The following is a 17,962-nucleotide window of genomic DNA, read 5'->3' as shown; positions in this document are numbered from 1 at the left end:
ATTGAAAATATCATGGCTTGGATCAGGTGCACTGTGGTACTCAAGGTGACATCTTTGTACTTTAAAACTTAAAAACGTCTTTTGCTGCAGATTTGCCTAATGTAGTATGTATTCTGATTTACTGACTGCTGCTTCCATAAGCATTGTGAATTAAAGTTAAATCCTTGGCAACTTCAAACAACAAAAATTAAAAAACAAAATAAATAGGAAATATCCTAAATCAGGTACGTACAAAAATTTTAGAAAGCATCTGTTTCTGAAATAAGTTAATGGGCATTATAAACTAAATCAAATGTGAATAAGAACCTAATCTCTATTCTCAGAGTTTGCTCTCTATTAAAATGGGACATATACCACTCGTGCAAATAAAGTGTGAAATAATAGACAAACATCACAAGGAAACATAAAATAAAACACTACTAAACTAGTAAATACCAGAGATAAAAGTGTAATGGGGAAAGGTGTTAGTAAGGGGAAAAGACCACATCTAATTGTATGGATGCATGAGCATTTGAGATCAGTGTTAAAAGCTAGAGGAAGTTTCCAACAGGGGAGATGAGTTGGAAACAGTATTTCAGAGACAGAGAAGAGTGGGCAAACACACAAAGAAAGGAATGCTTAGCAGCCTTTTAATCCTGCATACTCACATGTAGCATAACTGGAATGGCCTGCATTTGGATTGCTGTAGGCACCTGAAAGCCTGCACCTAGGATATTCTGAAGCAGTCGAGAATTGATTTTATATTCCTGGTCAAGTTGCTGAAATGTAGCAATTGGGTCAGGAAGATCAGTTCCTTGGACATGAATTTTGTTTTTATTCCGGAAGAAGTTGATCTGAAAAGTAAAGAAAGAGGCCACCACAGGTATCAGCCAAACACATTATTAAGATGCTATCCAGTAACAGTAATAGCATCTTTCTGGGATAAACTTAACAGTATCTGGCATATTTTGGTCAGTCCCAAGTCCTAAAAAAATAATAGATATTAGGTACATTTCATTCCCTTCCATAAATAGAAGACATTCATAAAAATAAAATATATCCATCCATATTTTCTTATTAAAGTATCACTGACACAAGTAAAGGGAACACAATGGCTCTGTATGATAAGAACTGGACTGTGAACCATAAGGTCTGTGGTTTCAGCTGGCCAGCTGCTCTGCAGGCGAAAGATGAGGCTTTCTGCTCCTGAGATTTAACGCCTCAGAAACCCTATACAGGGTCACTATGAGTCGGAACTGACTCCATGGCACTTAATAACAACAATTACATTGAGGGGGGCAAAAAAAAAAAAAAAGAGGCTGGTGGCGCAGTGATTAAGCACCCAGTTGGTAACTAAAAGGTAAGCAGTTCAAATCCACCAACTACTCTGTGGGGAGAATGATGTGGCATTCTGGTTTCATAAAGACTGGAACCCTATGGGGTAGTTCACCTTGGTCCTGAAGGGTTGCCAGGAGTCGGAATTGACTTGATGGCAATAGTTTTGGCCATGAATAATGTGCTATTCATATCAATGTGTCATATTTACAATTTGAATCTTATATAAACCTTGAGAAGGCAAGCAGTGAATACATCTATTTTCTTCATAAGGAACCTAGCACGCAAGTACAAATGCTTTTGATAATTAACACTAAAACTTAACTATGCAACAGTTTATTAAGAGTTTCAGAAGTGGAGTCTAATGGCATTGATTTACTTTGTTTCCCCATTCTCTAGTCTAGAGATGTCTAAACTGTGGGATCTGGGTTATTGGAGCACTGCCATGGTAATCTCTGAACTAAGCTGAACACACTTCTCCATCAGCAACATGTAAGTAAAACAGCACACTCAGCAACAGCTGTTACTTGTTTCTTCTGTATGTTTTCTCCTTGCTTTTTCCCCAAGTTATAAAAAGGCTTCTTAAGAATCCTAACTCTCTAAGGTCTCCTGGCGTGGCACTGTAGGATCAGCACTAGACTGTAAACAACAAAGTCAACAGTTCAAGACCATCATCTGCTCCTCAGAAACACTATAGAGTGTTGTTATGAGTTGGAAACAACTTGATGGCACTTAACAATAGCTATCAGAGGCACTTACTTCTAAACTAGTGAACTCAACATAAAGAAAAGGGGACTACATTTAATGTTTATCAAAATGGGACTGAGGAGTACAGCCCCAGGCCAAAATTCAACAGCGCCACAAAAGAATGGTGGTTGTGTTATTAAGAAGTAAAAAAAAAAAAAAAAAGTTGAATTTTATGTACACTATCAATTTTTAAACTTGACATATTATCTGTAGCTAAGAAATTAAAACTTTAAAACGTTCAACCACAGCATGTTTTATGCTTCACCACAATAAAATCCAATCCAACTGAATGTAATTCTTCTTCTGGTTTAGCAAACTATATTCACCTTTATCCACAGAATAACCCATACCCAGTGAAAATTTTAGAAAAACATATTTTTGGGATTAAGACATTATTCTGACCTTTTCCTTTCTGAGATGTTCCAATTTTCCTGAAGTTAATTTATTTTCTTCTCTTACTTTTTTATCTTCAATCTTTGCTTCCATAGATGACATCCACTGTATTGTAGTTTCTTCTTCCGGCAAAGTAATTTCTAAATAATTGTTTTTTTAATTAAAAGATTTTAAGGGTGATATTCTTTGGTATAGCAAAGAGGTTAGTACCTTCACACTAAAAAGAAAAAAATACTAGATGATGCAATTAGCTAGGAGACAAAAAGATTAAGAGGTATAAAAATTTTAAAAGAGAGAAAAGTTCTGTGTTGCTAGAATCAGTTCTGTAGCTCATATGCCTTCCTGTCTTGGTATTTCAGCTACTTCATAATATAGTATGACTTTGTATTTGATAAAAGGTTTCATCAAAGATTTGTATGAAAGGCTATTTAAACAACAGAGAGTAGCTAGCTTTGCTATATCCAAACAACCAAATAGAAAATAAGTATGAAAGATTTCACTTGTAAAAGCAACAAATGCAATGCAATACTTGCTGTTGTTGTTTAAGTTCTGTTGAGTTGGTTCCAAATCTCAGCTATCTGTATAGGGTTTCAGATCCTTCAGTTAGCAATCCACTGCTTATCCTACAGCCCCATACCAGGGCTCCATGCAACACTAAGAAATGCCTACTATTACAGACAGAAATTCTGCTCTTAATAAGACTAGTAAGGAGCTCTGGTAGCGTAGTGGTTACGAATCGGGCTGCGAACCTTAAGGTCAGCGGTTCGAAACTACCAGCTGCTCCGCAGGAGAATGATGAGGCTTTCTACTCCCGTAAAGATTTACACCCTCGGAAACCCTATACAGGGTCGCTATGGGTCGGAACTGACTCGATGGCACTTAACAACAACAACAACAATTAAAAGTAATGGCAGGATTGTTTTGGTAAGTGGAATTCTAACTTTAAAGTTTATAATAAAAATAAAAATAATAGAGAAAAACATAAAAAAAAAAACTAAGAGTAATGAGCTCTACTGGACCAACTCCACTGGAATTGACTTTTAATTTTGTTTTGAATGTCAATGAGGTATAACTGATGTACAATAAACAGTGCATATTTAAAGGATATGAGTTGTGACTACTTAAACCATCACCACATGCCCCTAGGCAATCACTGGTTTTGCTGTAGATTAGTTTGCCTTTTCTAGAATTTTACATAAATTTAATTTCTGTCATTTACCATAGTTATTTTCATATTCTTCCACATTCAAACCCTACCAGCTGCTCCTCTGAAACCCTATACAGGGGTAAGAGACAGAATTGACTTGATGATACTTAACAACAATAATTCTATATATGAGAATAAGTCAAAAGTATTGCTGTGAAATCACAGAAACCTGTATTAAACAAAATGCAAAGCTACTGTTTCTCGACATATCCTCTATCAAAGTCTATATATTTTTGAGCACAGTGTTTCTCTCTCTCAACCCTTCTCTGAAGATTTCTGTGCTCAATTTACTTGTCAAAATGACAGTTTTGGCATCTTTGAAGGACTCAAACCATGTTACTTTTAAATGTCCTTTGAGTTTGCAGAACAAAAATTAGTTTGAATGGGAATCAGGGCTGTATGGTGGATGGGGCTGTATGGGGTAAGGTTTCCCAATGTAATTCTCATAAGATAGCTCTTGCTACCCTGTAAGAATGAGCAGATGCATTGCTGTGATGGAAAAAAAAAAAAATTCCTCAGTGCAACTTTCCTGGCTTTTGTCTTACTTTTCTTAAAACATCTTCCTAACACAAGCCTAAGTGATTGCCCTGTGCACACTGAGAAAATCTGTCAAGATTAGCCCTTGGTGGTGATGGTTATGTGCCCTGGATTCGGTTCCTACTCATAGCAGCCCTGCATAGGGTTTTCGAAGCTGTAAATCTTTACAGAAGCAGAAAGCCTCATATTTTTCCCGTGTAACAGCTGGTAGTTTCGAACTGCTGACCTTGAGGTTAGCAGCCTGACTCATAACCACTACGTTACCAGAGCTCCTTAGATTAGCCCTTAGGATCCCAAAACACAATAGTTGCCATAACCTTGTGAGCTGATCTCTCTGCTTTAAATTTAATAGGCCCATCAGAATCCTTTAGCTTAGTGGTTACGAATCGGGCTGTGAACCGCAATGTCAGCAGTTCAAAACTACCAGCTGTTCCGCGGGAGAAAGAGGAGGCTTTCTGCTCCTGTAAAGATTTACAGCCTCAGAAACCCTGTACAGGGTCACTCTGAGTTGGAACTGACTCCACAGCACATAACAACAACAACAACAACATCAGAATCCCTTGGAAATCAATGTTTTTTATTGGCCCTTGCTCACTGGATTGTATTAGCAAATCCAAAACTCACACCAGGTAATGAATGATTCCTTCCAAAAAATCATCATTAGATTAAAAGAATAATGGAAAGATCAGTTCTTTGAGCTAGCTGCTCTTTACACAATGCTTCTGGCATTCTTCAGAAAGAAAGCTTGCTAAAGCTAAAATGTTCCCTTAAAACCACAATTGCCTAATCAAGATCCCAACTTCAGTAGTTACTGAATTAATGGTAATTCTATGGTCTTCTTCCACCAGCTTGTGGACTTGAGCCACAGTTTCTTCATTCATCAAGGCTGATGGTCTTTCCTGTCTTGGCTTATCTTTGAGGCTTTCCTGATCTTCCCTAAAACACTTTATCCAGTTAAAAATGTGCTTTATGAGGGGTAGCAATTCTGCATATTTGCTGCAAAGTTTCAATGATTTGGGAAGGTGTCTAATTGAGTTTTCTTAAAATTTTTTTTGTCCTGACCTCAAAATTGTGTTTTCCAAGGCACAAAAAGTATTTTTTCAAAGGAATCCTGAGACTAAGGCAAGTGTATTACTGAGTGAACTTGTCTGCAGTCATCCACTGATTGCAGAGACAGGTATAAACATGTTTTGTGTGGAATAATTCCATGCATGTATCGTCTGGAACCCTGGTAGCAATATTTTTTGACTTACCCTCCTATAAAAGTTTGTCTATGGACTTCTGGTAAGATGGCAAACTAGACAGATGCACTACACAGACATTCTACAACAAAGATAGGAGAGACCAAACAAAACAGACACAGATGAAAATCCTGGAACCCTGAACTTCAGAGTTAAAGAAGTGGACTAAGTGCTTGCTGGGAGAAGCTGTGTTGGGATGGCAAGAGAAGGAGACTGACTAGTGAAGGCCAGGCATGGTACAACCATCTTGAACTTCTGTGAGCAGCTTTGGCGATAGAAAGTGGCCTGGCAGAACAGATTCAGACAGACGACAGAATGGAAACAGCCATTGTGCCCATATAGCCCACCCAGCCACAACCATTCCCTCTGCAGCCAGTATCAGCTCCTATACCATCTGATCAATGATAAACAGCAGCTAACATCAGCCAAACTCACCCTAAACTGATGCACACAAACAGAATGGTGCATGTTCTCTAACGACACTCACAGGTGGTGAGAGCATAACAACACATCAACATACAAATATAAAGACCACAATGCCCTGGAACTAAGATGATTTTAGATCACATGAAGAAATAAGAGAATGGCTTTAACAAATGACCAAGATGTAGTGTAAGAAAACATTTCTGGAGAGAAAAAGATAATGGAACTAACTGAAAAATAATTCAAAAGAATTATATTTAGGTACCTTAAAAGAACTGACAGAAAGATCAAGAAAAGCAATGAGAACACAGAAAAAAACGTTAGAAGAATTCAGGAAAATACTACAAGAACAAACAGCCAAAATAAATGCAAATTTTGCTAGTATTAAGTTTTCTGAAATGGACAATACATTGAAAGAGCAAACAAGTAGATTAGAAGCAATGGAAGTGTGCATTAGTGAGCTTGAAGATAAATTTCTTAATAGTACTATGCTAGAAGAACACTCAGAAAAAAGAAAGAAAAAATCCTGAGATATATGAGACACCATGAAGAGTAATAACTTACGAGTGATCAAATTCCAGAACAGGAAGAGACAATAAAGAGTTGTTGGACGAAAACTCCCCTAACATCATGAAAGACAAGAAGACAAGCATATAAGAAGCTGAGTGAACCCCAGACAGGACAGACCCCAAGAGACAGTCACCAAGATAAATCATAATCAAACTTTCAAAAACGAAAGACAAGGAAAGAATACCGAAATTGATGTTACCTACAAAGGAGAACCAACAAGATTAAGCTTGGATTTCTTAATAGAAACCAGGCAGGCAAGAAGACAATGGGATGACATATACAAAGCTCTGAAAGAAAAAAATTGCCAAGTAAGATTCATATATGCAGCAAAGCTGTTTCTCAAATATAACAGCAAAATTAGGAAATTTCTAGAAAACCAGAAATTAAAGGAGTTTGTAATAGTAAGGTGAACTTTACTAAAAATACTAAAAATAAAGGGTGCTTGCTCTTTGGACTGAGAACCAACAACGGCATACAACCTGAGCTTACTATACACAACACCACCCAGATCTCAATCCAGACATGTTGTTGTTGTTAAGTGCCGTCAAGTCAATTCTGACCCACAGTGATCCTGTATAGGGTTTCCAAGGAGCAGCTGGTGAGCTTGAACCACCAACTTTGCAGTTCAAGCAACTTTGCAGTCTGACACATTAGCCTACAGCGCCACACTCCTACACACTGATAATGGTGGTTGGTGTTTGTGTGCCACAATGTCAATTGCGACTCTTAGTGACCCTGTATAGGGGTTTCCGAGCCTGTAAATATTTGCTACCAGGGATCCTGACACAACTGATAATAGTGAACCAAACATATCAATCAATGTATAATGAAGTCAACTACGAAGCAAAAAGAGGGAATAGTGTAAATACAAGTTCTAAATGGCAATTAGATTTCAGGCAATTAGAAGTGAGGTAGATTTCAAGATAAAACAAATTTTCAAATGGGGGGAAAATTAATATATTGCAGGGTAACCTGAAAGAAAATTAACACACCTTCACATCAAAATAAAAAAGTAAATCAGAAAGATTTAGTAAACGTTAACACAACATGAAAATGAAAACCCACAAATAAAATGAACTCATCACAGAAAATTAAGTGGAACAAAAAAACACATAGCTAAATTACAGCAACCAATTCATACCTATTGATAATTACACTGAATGTCAATGAATTCAATGCAGCAGTCAAGAGAGAGAGAGAGAGAGAGAGCACAATGGATAAGCAAACAGCATCCTTCAATATGTGCCTACAAGAGATGCATCAGACAGCTGAAGACTGTCTAAACGCCCATCAACAGAACAGTTAAACTTTGCTACATACACAATGGAATACTACACAACCATGAAGAATAACAATGAATCTGTGAAACACTTTACAACGTGGATAAGCCTGGAGGACATTATGCTGATTCAGTACTTTAGTTAGTCAAAAAAGAACAAATATTGTATGACACCAATGTTGCAAAAAGTTGAGAAAGGGTTTTCCTGATTTAAAAAAAAAAAAAAGCAGCATTCTATGATAGTTATGGAATCTGTGGATTAATGCACTGGGCTGCAAGGTCAGTTTGAATCACAAGGTCGGCAGTTCAAGCTTATCAGCCACTCCTGGGAAACCCTATACAGGATGGCTATGGGTTGGAACTGACTTGATGGCACTTAACAACAACAATGATGGTTATGGAGTCCTGGTGTGATGCTGTAGGATAAGCACTGGACTACCAACCACAAGGATAGCGGTTCAAACTCACTAGCTGCTCCTCTGAAACCTTCTACAGGGTCACTATGAGTTGGAATCAACTAGAAGGCATTTAATAACATGACAGTTGTAAGTATACAATTTGTTGAATGTAAAACTGATGATCTGCTCTGTAAACCACTCAATCACAATAAAAAGCTTAAAAAACAAAACAAAACTCTACCTATCCATTCACCTGTTGAAGGACATTTGGGACATTTCCAGTTTGGAGTTATGTATGATAAGCAAAATTACTATAAATATCTACGTACAAGCTTATTATAGCAATATGTATAATGGCAAATACCTGGAAACAACATAAATGCTAGCAACTGACATTATCATCTGACTTCTATCAATCCAAGTTTGTATTACTTTTGTAACTGAAAAAAGTTAAAGAGAAAAATCATAACAGAAATACAGCACTAACCTGAAGCCATCCTCTTTCTCTTTTTCTTGTTCCATTCCCTCTTCCTTTCAGTAAGTCTTGCTTCTTTTTTCTCTTCATTTTGGAGCTCTTGGTATGTTCTAGATGCCCCACATTCACCTGGGTCAGACTTCTTGTTTCCAAAAAAGTCAATTCCCTGAAGTGCCTCTGAAGAATTAAAGTCATATTTCCTTTTTCCTAGCTAAAACCCAAAAAAATTTAAAATAAAATCAACTGACAAAATGGCATTGCTTTCACACATGCAAGACTGTCAGTAAGAGACACATAAACTCACTGCTGTGCTTGTGTTTTAAAATATATTTACCAAATATTTGTTATCAAATATAAGTGGGAAAATGGAATCCAAGAAACTAACTTTTCTGACCTAATAACATTAACAATACTGCTAACTCTTATGTCACATATATAATTATTATTTCTAAACACATGGGTATGTGAGCCTATTGCAACTTTACAACCCACCCAATGCAGCAAACAACATTACTACATGAAAAAATCAAGGCATGGTAGTGGTGGTTATGTTCCATGGAGATGGTTCTGACTTACAGTGACCCTGTATAGGAGTTTCAGGGCTATCAATCTTTATGTTGCTGTTAAGTGCCATCAAGTCAGTTGCGATCCACAGTGACCCTGTATAGGATTTCCAAGGAGCAGCTGGGGAGCTTGAACTTGCAACCTTGTTGTTCAACCTTGTGGTTCAAACTGAGTCCTGGTATGGCACTGTGGGTTAATGCGCTGGACTGCAAGGTTGGCAGTTCAAACTCACCAGCTGCTCCTTAGGAAACCTATACAGTGGTCGCTACAGGTTGGAACCGACTCAATGACAATTAACAACAAAATCTTTATGAGAGTGGAAAGCCTCATCTTTCTCCTTTGAGGGGCTGGTTGATTCAAACTGTTGATTCTGTGATTAGAAGCCCAACTCATAACCCACTACAATACTGAGCTCCAGGCATAGAGAGGTTAAACAATCCATCCAAATTTTCAAAACTAGTAATCAGCAGACCCAGAATTCAAAATTTTAACAATACTGAGTCCTTGTGTGGGACTGTAGGATAAAGCACTGGATTGCATGGTCAGTTTGAACCGCTAGGTTGGTGGTTCAAACTCACCAGCGACTCCTTGGGAACCCTATACAGGGTCGTTCTCAGTAGGAACCGACTCGACTGCACTTAACAAGGAATTCCCAATGATGCTAACTGCAGGTCTGTGGTCAAACCCACCATCGCCATGAATCGGAACCGACTCGAAGGCACTTCACAACATTTCCCTGTTTTCTTTTCATTGGTTACTTAATGAAAAGAAAAATTATATTAAAGAATTATATTCAATAAAACTTTTTGCATACCAAACCACTGTATAGAATACAGTGAAAAAAAAATCTATATTTTCCATTTTTAGTTCAAATTAAAAAATTCCTTTTCACCAGTTCCGGAGAAAAAGCTCGATAAAGCTCGTGTTGAAAAATTTCAACTTGGCCTTGAAATAAGCAAAGATGGTTGGAAAGGGGTATTTTCTACCCAGACTCAATTAAATCTACAGGAAAAAAATCGGAAAAAGTTCATTCAGAAAAAGGGACTTAAACCGGTTAAACCCGCTGTTAAACAAAACTCCAAAGTCCTCAAGAAAGTGTCAGAGCCAGGCCACTGGGTTCTCAAGGAACACCGACTCCCCAAACGGCGGGTTCATTCTTGAGCCCCTATTCCTGCAGTTACTTAACTCTTCAGACTATCTCGTCTGCTTACAGTACCTGAAATCGGGCTGCGTCTGCCGAGAAGCGACTCACATCGAATTTGGCCCCCGCGCCAAGCCGGCGAAAGAGATCGTGCATGTCCATCTTTACCCAGAAAGCCTCGCGACCCAACAGCGCCTGCGCAGAGGATTTTCTTTCCCTGACAGTCTCCTGCCACGCCGTGGGCGGGATTCACTCAGGGAGGCGGAGCCTGACTATGTTGAGAGAGTCGCGAGATTTAAAGGCCTTGTTGTGGTTGTGTGCTGTTGAATTGGTTTTGACTCTTAACGACCCTGTAGAGTTTCCAAGAAAGGCTAGGGGGTTTGAGCTGCCAACCTGTGATTAGCAGTCCAGTGCGGATCCTACAGAGCCACACCAGGGCCCTAGCTTATTTATTTATCCTCTCTTTCACGCAGTAATTATTGGGCACACTTCCAGACTTTCAGGGGATGCTTTCGTGAGCAACGCCTTAAGATCTTTCTCCTCAGGAAGCTTACATTCTAGTAGGGACGAAGAAACAAGATAATCTTCGGAAATGAAAATTCTATTAAATGTTGTGCAGTGCCGTCGAGTCGGTTCTGACCCATAGAAACCCTGTCTAGGGTTCTCAAGGAGCGGCTGGTGAGCTTGAACCGCCGACAACACGGTAATTGATAAAGAGGCCTACTTTTAAATAGATTAGTAAAATTCACTCTGAGGATATATTTGAGCTAAGACTTGAATAGTGAGAAAAAGGCCGTCTTTCTAAGATCTGGAGAAGAGCGTTCTGGATGGAGGAAGCCTGTGCCTGAAGGAGGGAAAGGGTTTGTTTCAATAAGGGAATGGAAAGGTCAGGGCGGCTGGATTCAGTTCCAGTGAGGAAGAGGGGTACAGATAGTACCTTAGTTATCTAGTGCTGGTGTAACAGTAATGCAAGTAAATGACTTTAACAAACAAATTGGCCCGTTCACAGTGCAGGGGCTAGGAGTCCGAATTCACAGACTCAGCGTGCTGGCTTGGGAGAAAGATCCCTGTCTCCTTTCAGCATCTGTAAGGACCAACATTCCTTGGCGATCGCCATGCGTCTTGGCATTAATATTTCCTTGGATCTAGAAGCTTCATAAGTTCCGGGACCTCAGGTCCAAAGGACACACTGCACACCTGACTCTTCTTTCTTGTTGGTAACATGTCCCTGTAACCTTTGTTTGCCGGTTTAATCTCTTTTATATCTCAAAAGAGATTGACTCAAGATACACCTCAATCCTGTAGATTGACCTCATGAACATCATTGGTTGGTTGGTTGGTTGTGTGCCATCGATTTGGTTCTGACCCATAGCAACCCTGTATAGGGTTTCAGAAGCTGTAAAACTTTATGGGAACAGAAAACCTCATCTTTGTCCTGAGGAGCAGCTGGTAGATTTGAACTGCTGACCTTTCAGTTAGTAGTCCAAAGCATACCCCTTAGGAACTAGGGTTTACAATATGTAGGGTAATTTTATCAGATTAGGGTTGATCACATCATAGTGTGACTACATTATATTAGATCTCATCATAAGGGATTATTACATTTTAACTTCCAGGCCCGGTGAAGTTGACACAAAACCCTAACTATCATAGATAGGTTGAAGGGACAAACAGAAACCAGGTCTCATAGCACCTTAAAACAAGGTCATAGTAAGGAATTTGGATTTTAATCTAAGCATAATAGGAAGCTATTTTAAATGTTTTAGCTAAAGAGTAACATGAATTTGTTTATCAACCTTTATTTTTATTTTCACGATACCTTCAATCCCTCACAGTTTCTCCACCTGGGCACATTAAGCTCTCTTGGGCTCATTTCCTCTTTTGTAAAATGAGAATAATATAATAATAGGATAATTGAGATTGTTCTGACAATTATTATAGCCTCCTAAACTTTGATGTGTAGAGGAAAGAACGTGCGTTTTAAGGCTTTAGAAAGATTTAGGTTGAATTCATTTGTGTCATTTAATAATTAGATAATCTTGGGTGGCTTATTTTACTGATTTGTGTCCCTGTTTTCTTGTTAGTAAGCTAGGGATTATAACACTTTGAAGACTAAGATTAACGTGATTGTTTATCATACAGTGTTAGAAACGGTTGAGGTGGGTCAGGATACTAGCTATATCTAATCATACAAACCTTATACATTGTAGTTATTAGAGCATTTGGAACAAAATCTCAATCATAGTGGATGCTTAATCAATATTAGTTATTTTTCATCCCCTGAGGAGCTTAAAACAAAACAAAATGGAAACCATCCCCAAGAAATTCTTGCTTAATTGGCTTGGAGTGACTTTCTGGCCTTTGCGTTTTTTAAGCTTCTGAAGTGATTCTAACTGGAGTCAGGGTTAGGAATCGCTGCTGAAATACTTTCCTAAAGTTCACATGGAACCCTGTTGTTTCTCTGCTTAACAGTCTCTATGGCTTTGCCTACTGAGTGCAGTCTTAGTGGCTGTAACTTGTATGTTATTGTAGTTAGTTTCCATGCAGTCATTTCCAACTCATGGCAACTCCATACGTGCAGGGTAGAATTGTCCCATAGGGATACAGATTGTCAGGCCTGTCTTCAGAGACACCAATGGGTCTTTTCAAACCACCAGCATTTTGGCTTGCAGTTGAGTGCTTAACCATTTATGTGATTCCAGGAGTCCTGTCACTTATATACCAGGTTTTATAAATTGTGGTTCTTAATCCTTTCTCTGCTTCAGTATTTGAAGAAATAAGGCACACTCCCATACATAACTTCAGCTTGGAATGGAAGATATGGAGAGGAATGTAAGAGTTCAGGTGAATATTGTTACCTTATAGTCCATGGATTCCTAGCGTGGTGCTGTAGGTGAAGCAGTGGACTGCAAACCAAAAGGTTGGCAGTTCAAATCTGCCAGCTGTCCCTTGGAAACCCTGTACAGGGTCGCCATCAGTCAGAATTAACTTGACAGCACTTAATAACAACAATGGTCCATGGAAGGATTGTAATCATTGAATGAAACAAGTATGTGATACTTTGAATGTAAAACTGATGATTTGTACAGTTGGTTTCCTATATACTAGTAAAAACAACTCTGAAAAGGAAATTAAGAAAACAATACTATTTACAATCGCCACCCAAAAGATGAAATACTTAGTGATAAATCTAACCAGAGAAACAAAATAGCTATGCAAAGAAAATGACAAAACACTACTAAAAGAAACCCCCTGAAAAAAAAATTAACAAAAATGGAATAATATACCATGCCCATGGATAGGAAGACTTAATATTGTGGGAAAAAAACATCAACACTATCCAAAACAACCTATAGATATAATATAATACCAATCTAAACTGCAACATCATTCTTTAAAGAGATAAAATAAATGATCAGTAACTTTATATGGACTCCTGGTGTGGTGCTGTAGGATCAGCACTGAACTGTGATTCACAAGGTTGGCAGTTCAAACCCACCAGCCACTATTCGGAAACCCTATATGGGGTCATTATGAGTTGGAACTGACTCGATGCCACTTAACAACAACAACTTTATATGGAAAGACACCTTGGATAAGCGGAGCACTGCCTAAGAAGAAAAACTAAGTTGGAGGCCACTTACTCCCTGATCTCAAAATTTACTGTGCAGCTACAGTGTTCAAAACAGTCTGGTACTGGTATAACAAAAGATATATAAATCAGTGAAACAGAATTGAGAACCCATAAGTAAATTCATCCACATGCCATCAGCTGATATCTGACAAAGGGCCAAAGCACATTAAATGGGGAAGAGATTGTCTCTTCCACAAATGGTGCTTTCAAAATTAGGAATCCATTGCAGAAGAATGAAACAAGATCCATATCTCATACTATATGCAAAACAAACAATGTGGACTAAAGACCTGAATGTAAAACCTAGAACTATGAAGCTCATCAATGAAAAAATAAGGATGAATTTAGGGACTCTAATACATGGCATAAATTGCTATTTAACACTACTAATACACACAAACAGCAGAAGACAGAATAGATGACTGGCACCTCCTAAAAAGTACACACTATGTACATTAAAAGGTTCACCAAAAGAGTAAAAAGGGAGCCAACAGAAAATTTTCTTTTTTGCAATGACATATCAGACAGGGACTAATCTTTAAAATTTATCAAAAACTATAACACCTCTACAAGAAAAGACAAACAACCCAATGAAAATTGGGCACAGGACATGAACAGACACTTCACCAAAGAAGACAGGCAGCACACAAACATGAAGAAATGCTCACGATCATTAGCCATTAGAGAGATGCAAATCAAAACAATAATGAAATATCATCTCACATCATCATTAATTGTTGTTAGGTGCCATCGAGTCAGTACTGACTCATAGTGACCCTATGCACAAGAGAACAAAACACTGCCTGATTCTGGGCCAACTTCACAATGGTTGTCATGCTTGAGCCCATTGATGATGCCACTTTGCCAATCCATCTCCCTAGGGTCTTCCTCTTTTTTTGTGATCCTCCACCTTACCAAACATGATATCCTTCTCCAGCGACTGCTCCCTCCTGACAATATGTCCAAGTATGAGAGACGAAGTTTGGCCATATTGGCCTCCAAGGAGCACTCTGGCTGCACTTCTTCCAACACAGATCTGTTGGTTCTTTTGGCAGCCCATGGTACTTTCAATATTCTCCAACACCATAACTCAAAAGCATCAATTCTTCTACGGTCTTCTTTATTCATCATCCAGCTTTTGCATGCATATGAGGTTATTGAAAATACCATGGCTTGGGTCAGGCGCACCTTAGTCCTGAAGCTGACATCTTTGCTCTTCAACACTTAGACATTAGAGAAATGCAAGTCAAAACAACAGTGAAATATCATCTCACACCAGCATTAATAGTAGTTAATTGCTGTAGTTACTGTGCCTGGCATGGACTAAGGCCTAGTCCCTGTTCTTAGTTAACTTAAAGTCTGCTAGGGGTAGAAGGCTCTTTTTAAACAAAGCAAAATAGTTCTCTATGTACTGTAGTCTAAACTACAGGAAGTGAGAAAGTGGTCACTCTGGTGGCAGACTTTGGTGGGTTTTGTAAAAAGTTAGGAAAGGATTTGTAAACCTAAACATAGCCTTCAAATACAAGATATTGACCAATTAGATAAGGTAGGTAAGGGTATTCTAAGAGGGAAAGCAGGAACAAATGTAAAGAGTAATAACAGCCTCTTGTGTTGGGTAATGAACAAGCAGCCCCCAAAAACAAATTGAAAGGGAATGGAGTATTAAGAAGTGAAGCGTTAAAAAAACAAACAAAAAGAAATAAGAGTTAAGAAGTGAAGGCTGGATGGGTACTGAGATCCATCAAAGGATGTTAAGCCAGTGAGATAAACAGTTTTTAATTTTAAAAGATCACTAGCAGGAATGTGAAAGAAAGGCAAGTTTGGAATCAAGAGACCTGAGACCTAGAAAAGAGCGCAATGGTCTAGTGAGAAGACTGTAGTAGCAGTGGGAAAGAAGCGAATGGAGCCGATCTGAAGGATCAAACCCATTGCTGTTGAATTGGTTCTGACTCACAGTGATCCTATAGGGCAGGGTAGAACTGTTCCTTAAGTCTGTAAATCTTTATGGAAGCAGACTGCTTCCTCTTTACTCTAAGTGGCCAGTGGGTTTGAACCACAGACTTTTCAGTTAGCAATCCCATGCTTAACCCAATGTACTATCAGGGCTCCTTGATCTAAAGGATCTTAAGGAGTAAAGCTGATAATATTTCCTTAGTGATTGGGTGGACACTGGGTGAGGGCGATGGGGAATGTTGCAGGGTTAGATTTGGGTGAAGGAGCCCTGGGGTGTAACAACAATTAAGTGCTCATCTGCTAACTGAAAGGTCAGTGGTCTGAACCCACCATCTATCTGCTCCACAGGAGAAAAGACTTGGCGATTTGTTTTCTTAAAGTTTGTTATTGTTGTTGTTTTCAAGTGCTGTTGGTTCTGACTCATAGCAACACTGTCTAGGGTTTCCGAGGAGCGATTGGTGGGTTTGAACTGGCTAGTAGTCCAGTGCTTACCCTACAGGGCCATATCTGGACTCCTTAAAGTTTACAGCTTAGGAAACTATGTGGGTTAATTCTTCTGTGTTGTATAAGATCATTGTGAGTTGGAATCAGCTTGATGTTATACAATAGGTTTGGGTGAAGACAATAGAATACATTTGAGTTTGAATAGATTGAAATTTTTGTCGGACACCTGAGTGGAGCTTCTAATAGTCATTTGGAAATAGGAAGTAGGAGGAGGCTTCAAAAAGTTCATGGAAAACTGAAATGAAAAGATAATGGAATTTTTCCTTGAACTTTTTGAAGCTCCTTTATGTTATTTCTTCACAGAGAGCTAAAAAGGACTAGACCACAGATTCGTGGTCCAAATTATAAGTTGAAGAGAGAGTGATTCAGGTAGATAAACCCACCAGCCATTCACACTTAGACAAAAATTTCACTTTCCCTGGAGCTAAGTTTTCAGTTTAAAATTCTCAAGATTCACCAATAATCTAGATGCCTTGAGTAGACACCGACTATAGCAGTTTCTGTGTCCGAGTAGAACTCTGCTCCACAGGGTTTTCAGTGGCTGCTTTTGTGAATGTAGATCACCAGGTCTTTCTTTTGAGTCACCCCTGGGTAGAACTCTTGAACCTCCAGTCTTTAGGTTAACAGACAAGGGTGCTAACTGTTTGTACCATCCTAAGATTAACACCAATACTCTAGTAGTTTATAAATTCTAATAGAATATTTAAGAAATCCAAATTATTATACTTTAATATGCTTTTGCCATCCATAAAATGCAGTTTTCTGGTTTTGTGTAAATGCACTGCAATATAAGGTGCTCTGGTGGCATAGTGATTACGAATCGGGCTGCAAACCGCAAGGTCAGCAGTTAGAAACTACCAGCTGTTCTGTGAGAGAAAGATGAGGCTTTCTGCTCTCGTAAAGATTTATGGCCTCGGAAACCCTGTATAAGGTCACTATGAGTCGGATCCGACTTCACGGCACATAACAACAACAACTGTAATATAAATGTAACTACTCAAATATTCTTGTAATCAGGACAGAATTCAAGTAAATATCCCTAAGTCCAAAGCCAACCTCAGGGTGGCACTCCAGTCTTGTCAGAATACAGTACACTGGAACCACCTTACGAACCTCTAAGTAGGCACGTTTTTTCTAACCTCCATCCATTTTATTTATTTATTTATTTGGCTTTATATATGATTTCATTTATTTTGTAGATGTTGAGAGTATAGATAGCAAAACATGCACCACTTCAACAGTTTCTACATATACCACTAGTGACACTGATTACATTCTGGGAGTTGTGCTACTATTCACCCTTCATTTCTGACTTTTCCTCCACCATTAACATAAATTCATTGCCTCCAAATGATGCTGTCAATTGATATGATTTGCCTATAATATAGATGGATGCGTTAATGAGACCAAAGTTCATTTCTGAATATATCATGAACATGGGCATATGCCAGAACTGTTTTACTTAGTTCATTATTTCTGTATCCATGCATGTATGGGCATTTTATTTGGAAAAAATACAATATTTAGTGCAAATCATGCTTGCTACACATTTAAATTTTTTGTGGTTCAAGTATTTGCATTC

General features: G+C 38.5%; 1 protein-coding gene across 1 annotated transcript in view; it reads right to left on the bottom strand.

The window, feature by feature from the left end:
* Window positions 1–10,451, bottom strand: part of DDX52 (DEAD (Asp-Glu-Ala-Asp) box polypeptide 52) — a 32,494-nt gene extending 22,043 nt beyond the window's left edge. Inside the window, exons 1-4 of the mRNA XM_006833626.1 lie at window positions 10,365–10,451; window positions 8,597–8,795; window positions 2,464–2,594; window positions 648–833 (exon numbers count right to left, since the gene is read on the bottom strand). Coding sequence (XP_006833689.1) covers window positions 648–833; window positions 2,464–2,594; window positions 8,597–8,795; window positions 10,365–10,451 — 603 coding nt within the window. The remainder of the gene's footprint in view (window positions 1–647; window positions 834–2,463; window positions 2,595–8,596; window positions 8,796–10,364) is intronic.
* Between the last annotated feature and the right edge of the window lie 7,511 nt (window positions 10,452–17,962).

This window comes from Chrysochloris asiatica, unplaced genomic scaffold (genome assembly GCF_000296735.1).
Source record: "Chrysochloris asiatica unplaced genomic scaffold, ChrAsi1.0 scaffold00007, whole genome shotgun sequence".
Taxonomy (NCBI): domain Eukaryota; kingdom Metazoa; phylum Chordata; class Mammalia; order Afrosoricida; family Chrysochloridae; genus Chrysochloris; species Chrysochloris asiatica.
This window is presented reverse-complemented; position numbering and strand designations above follow the sequence as displayed.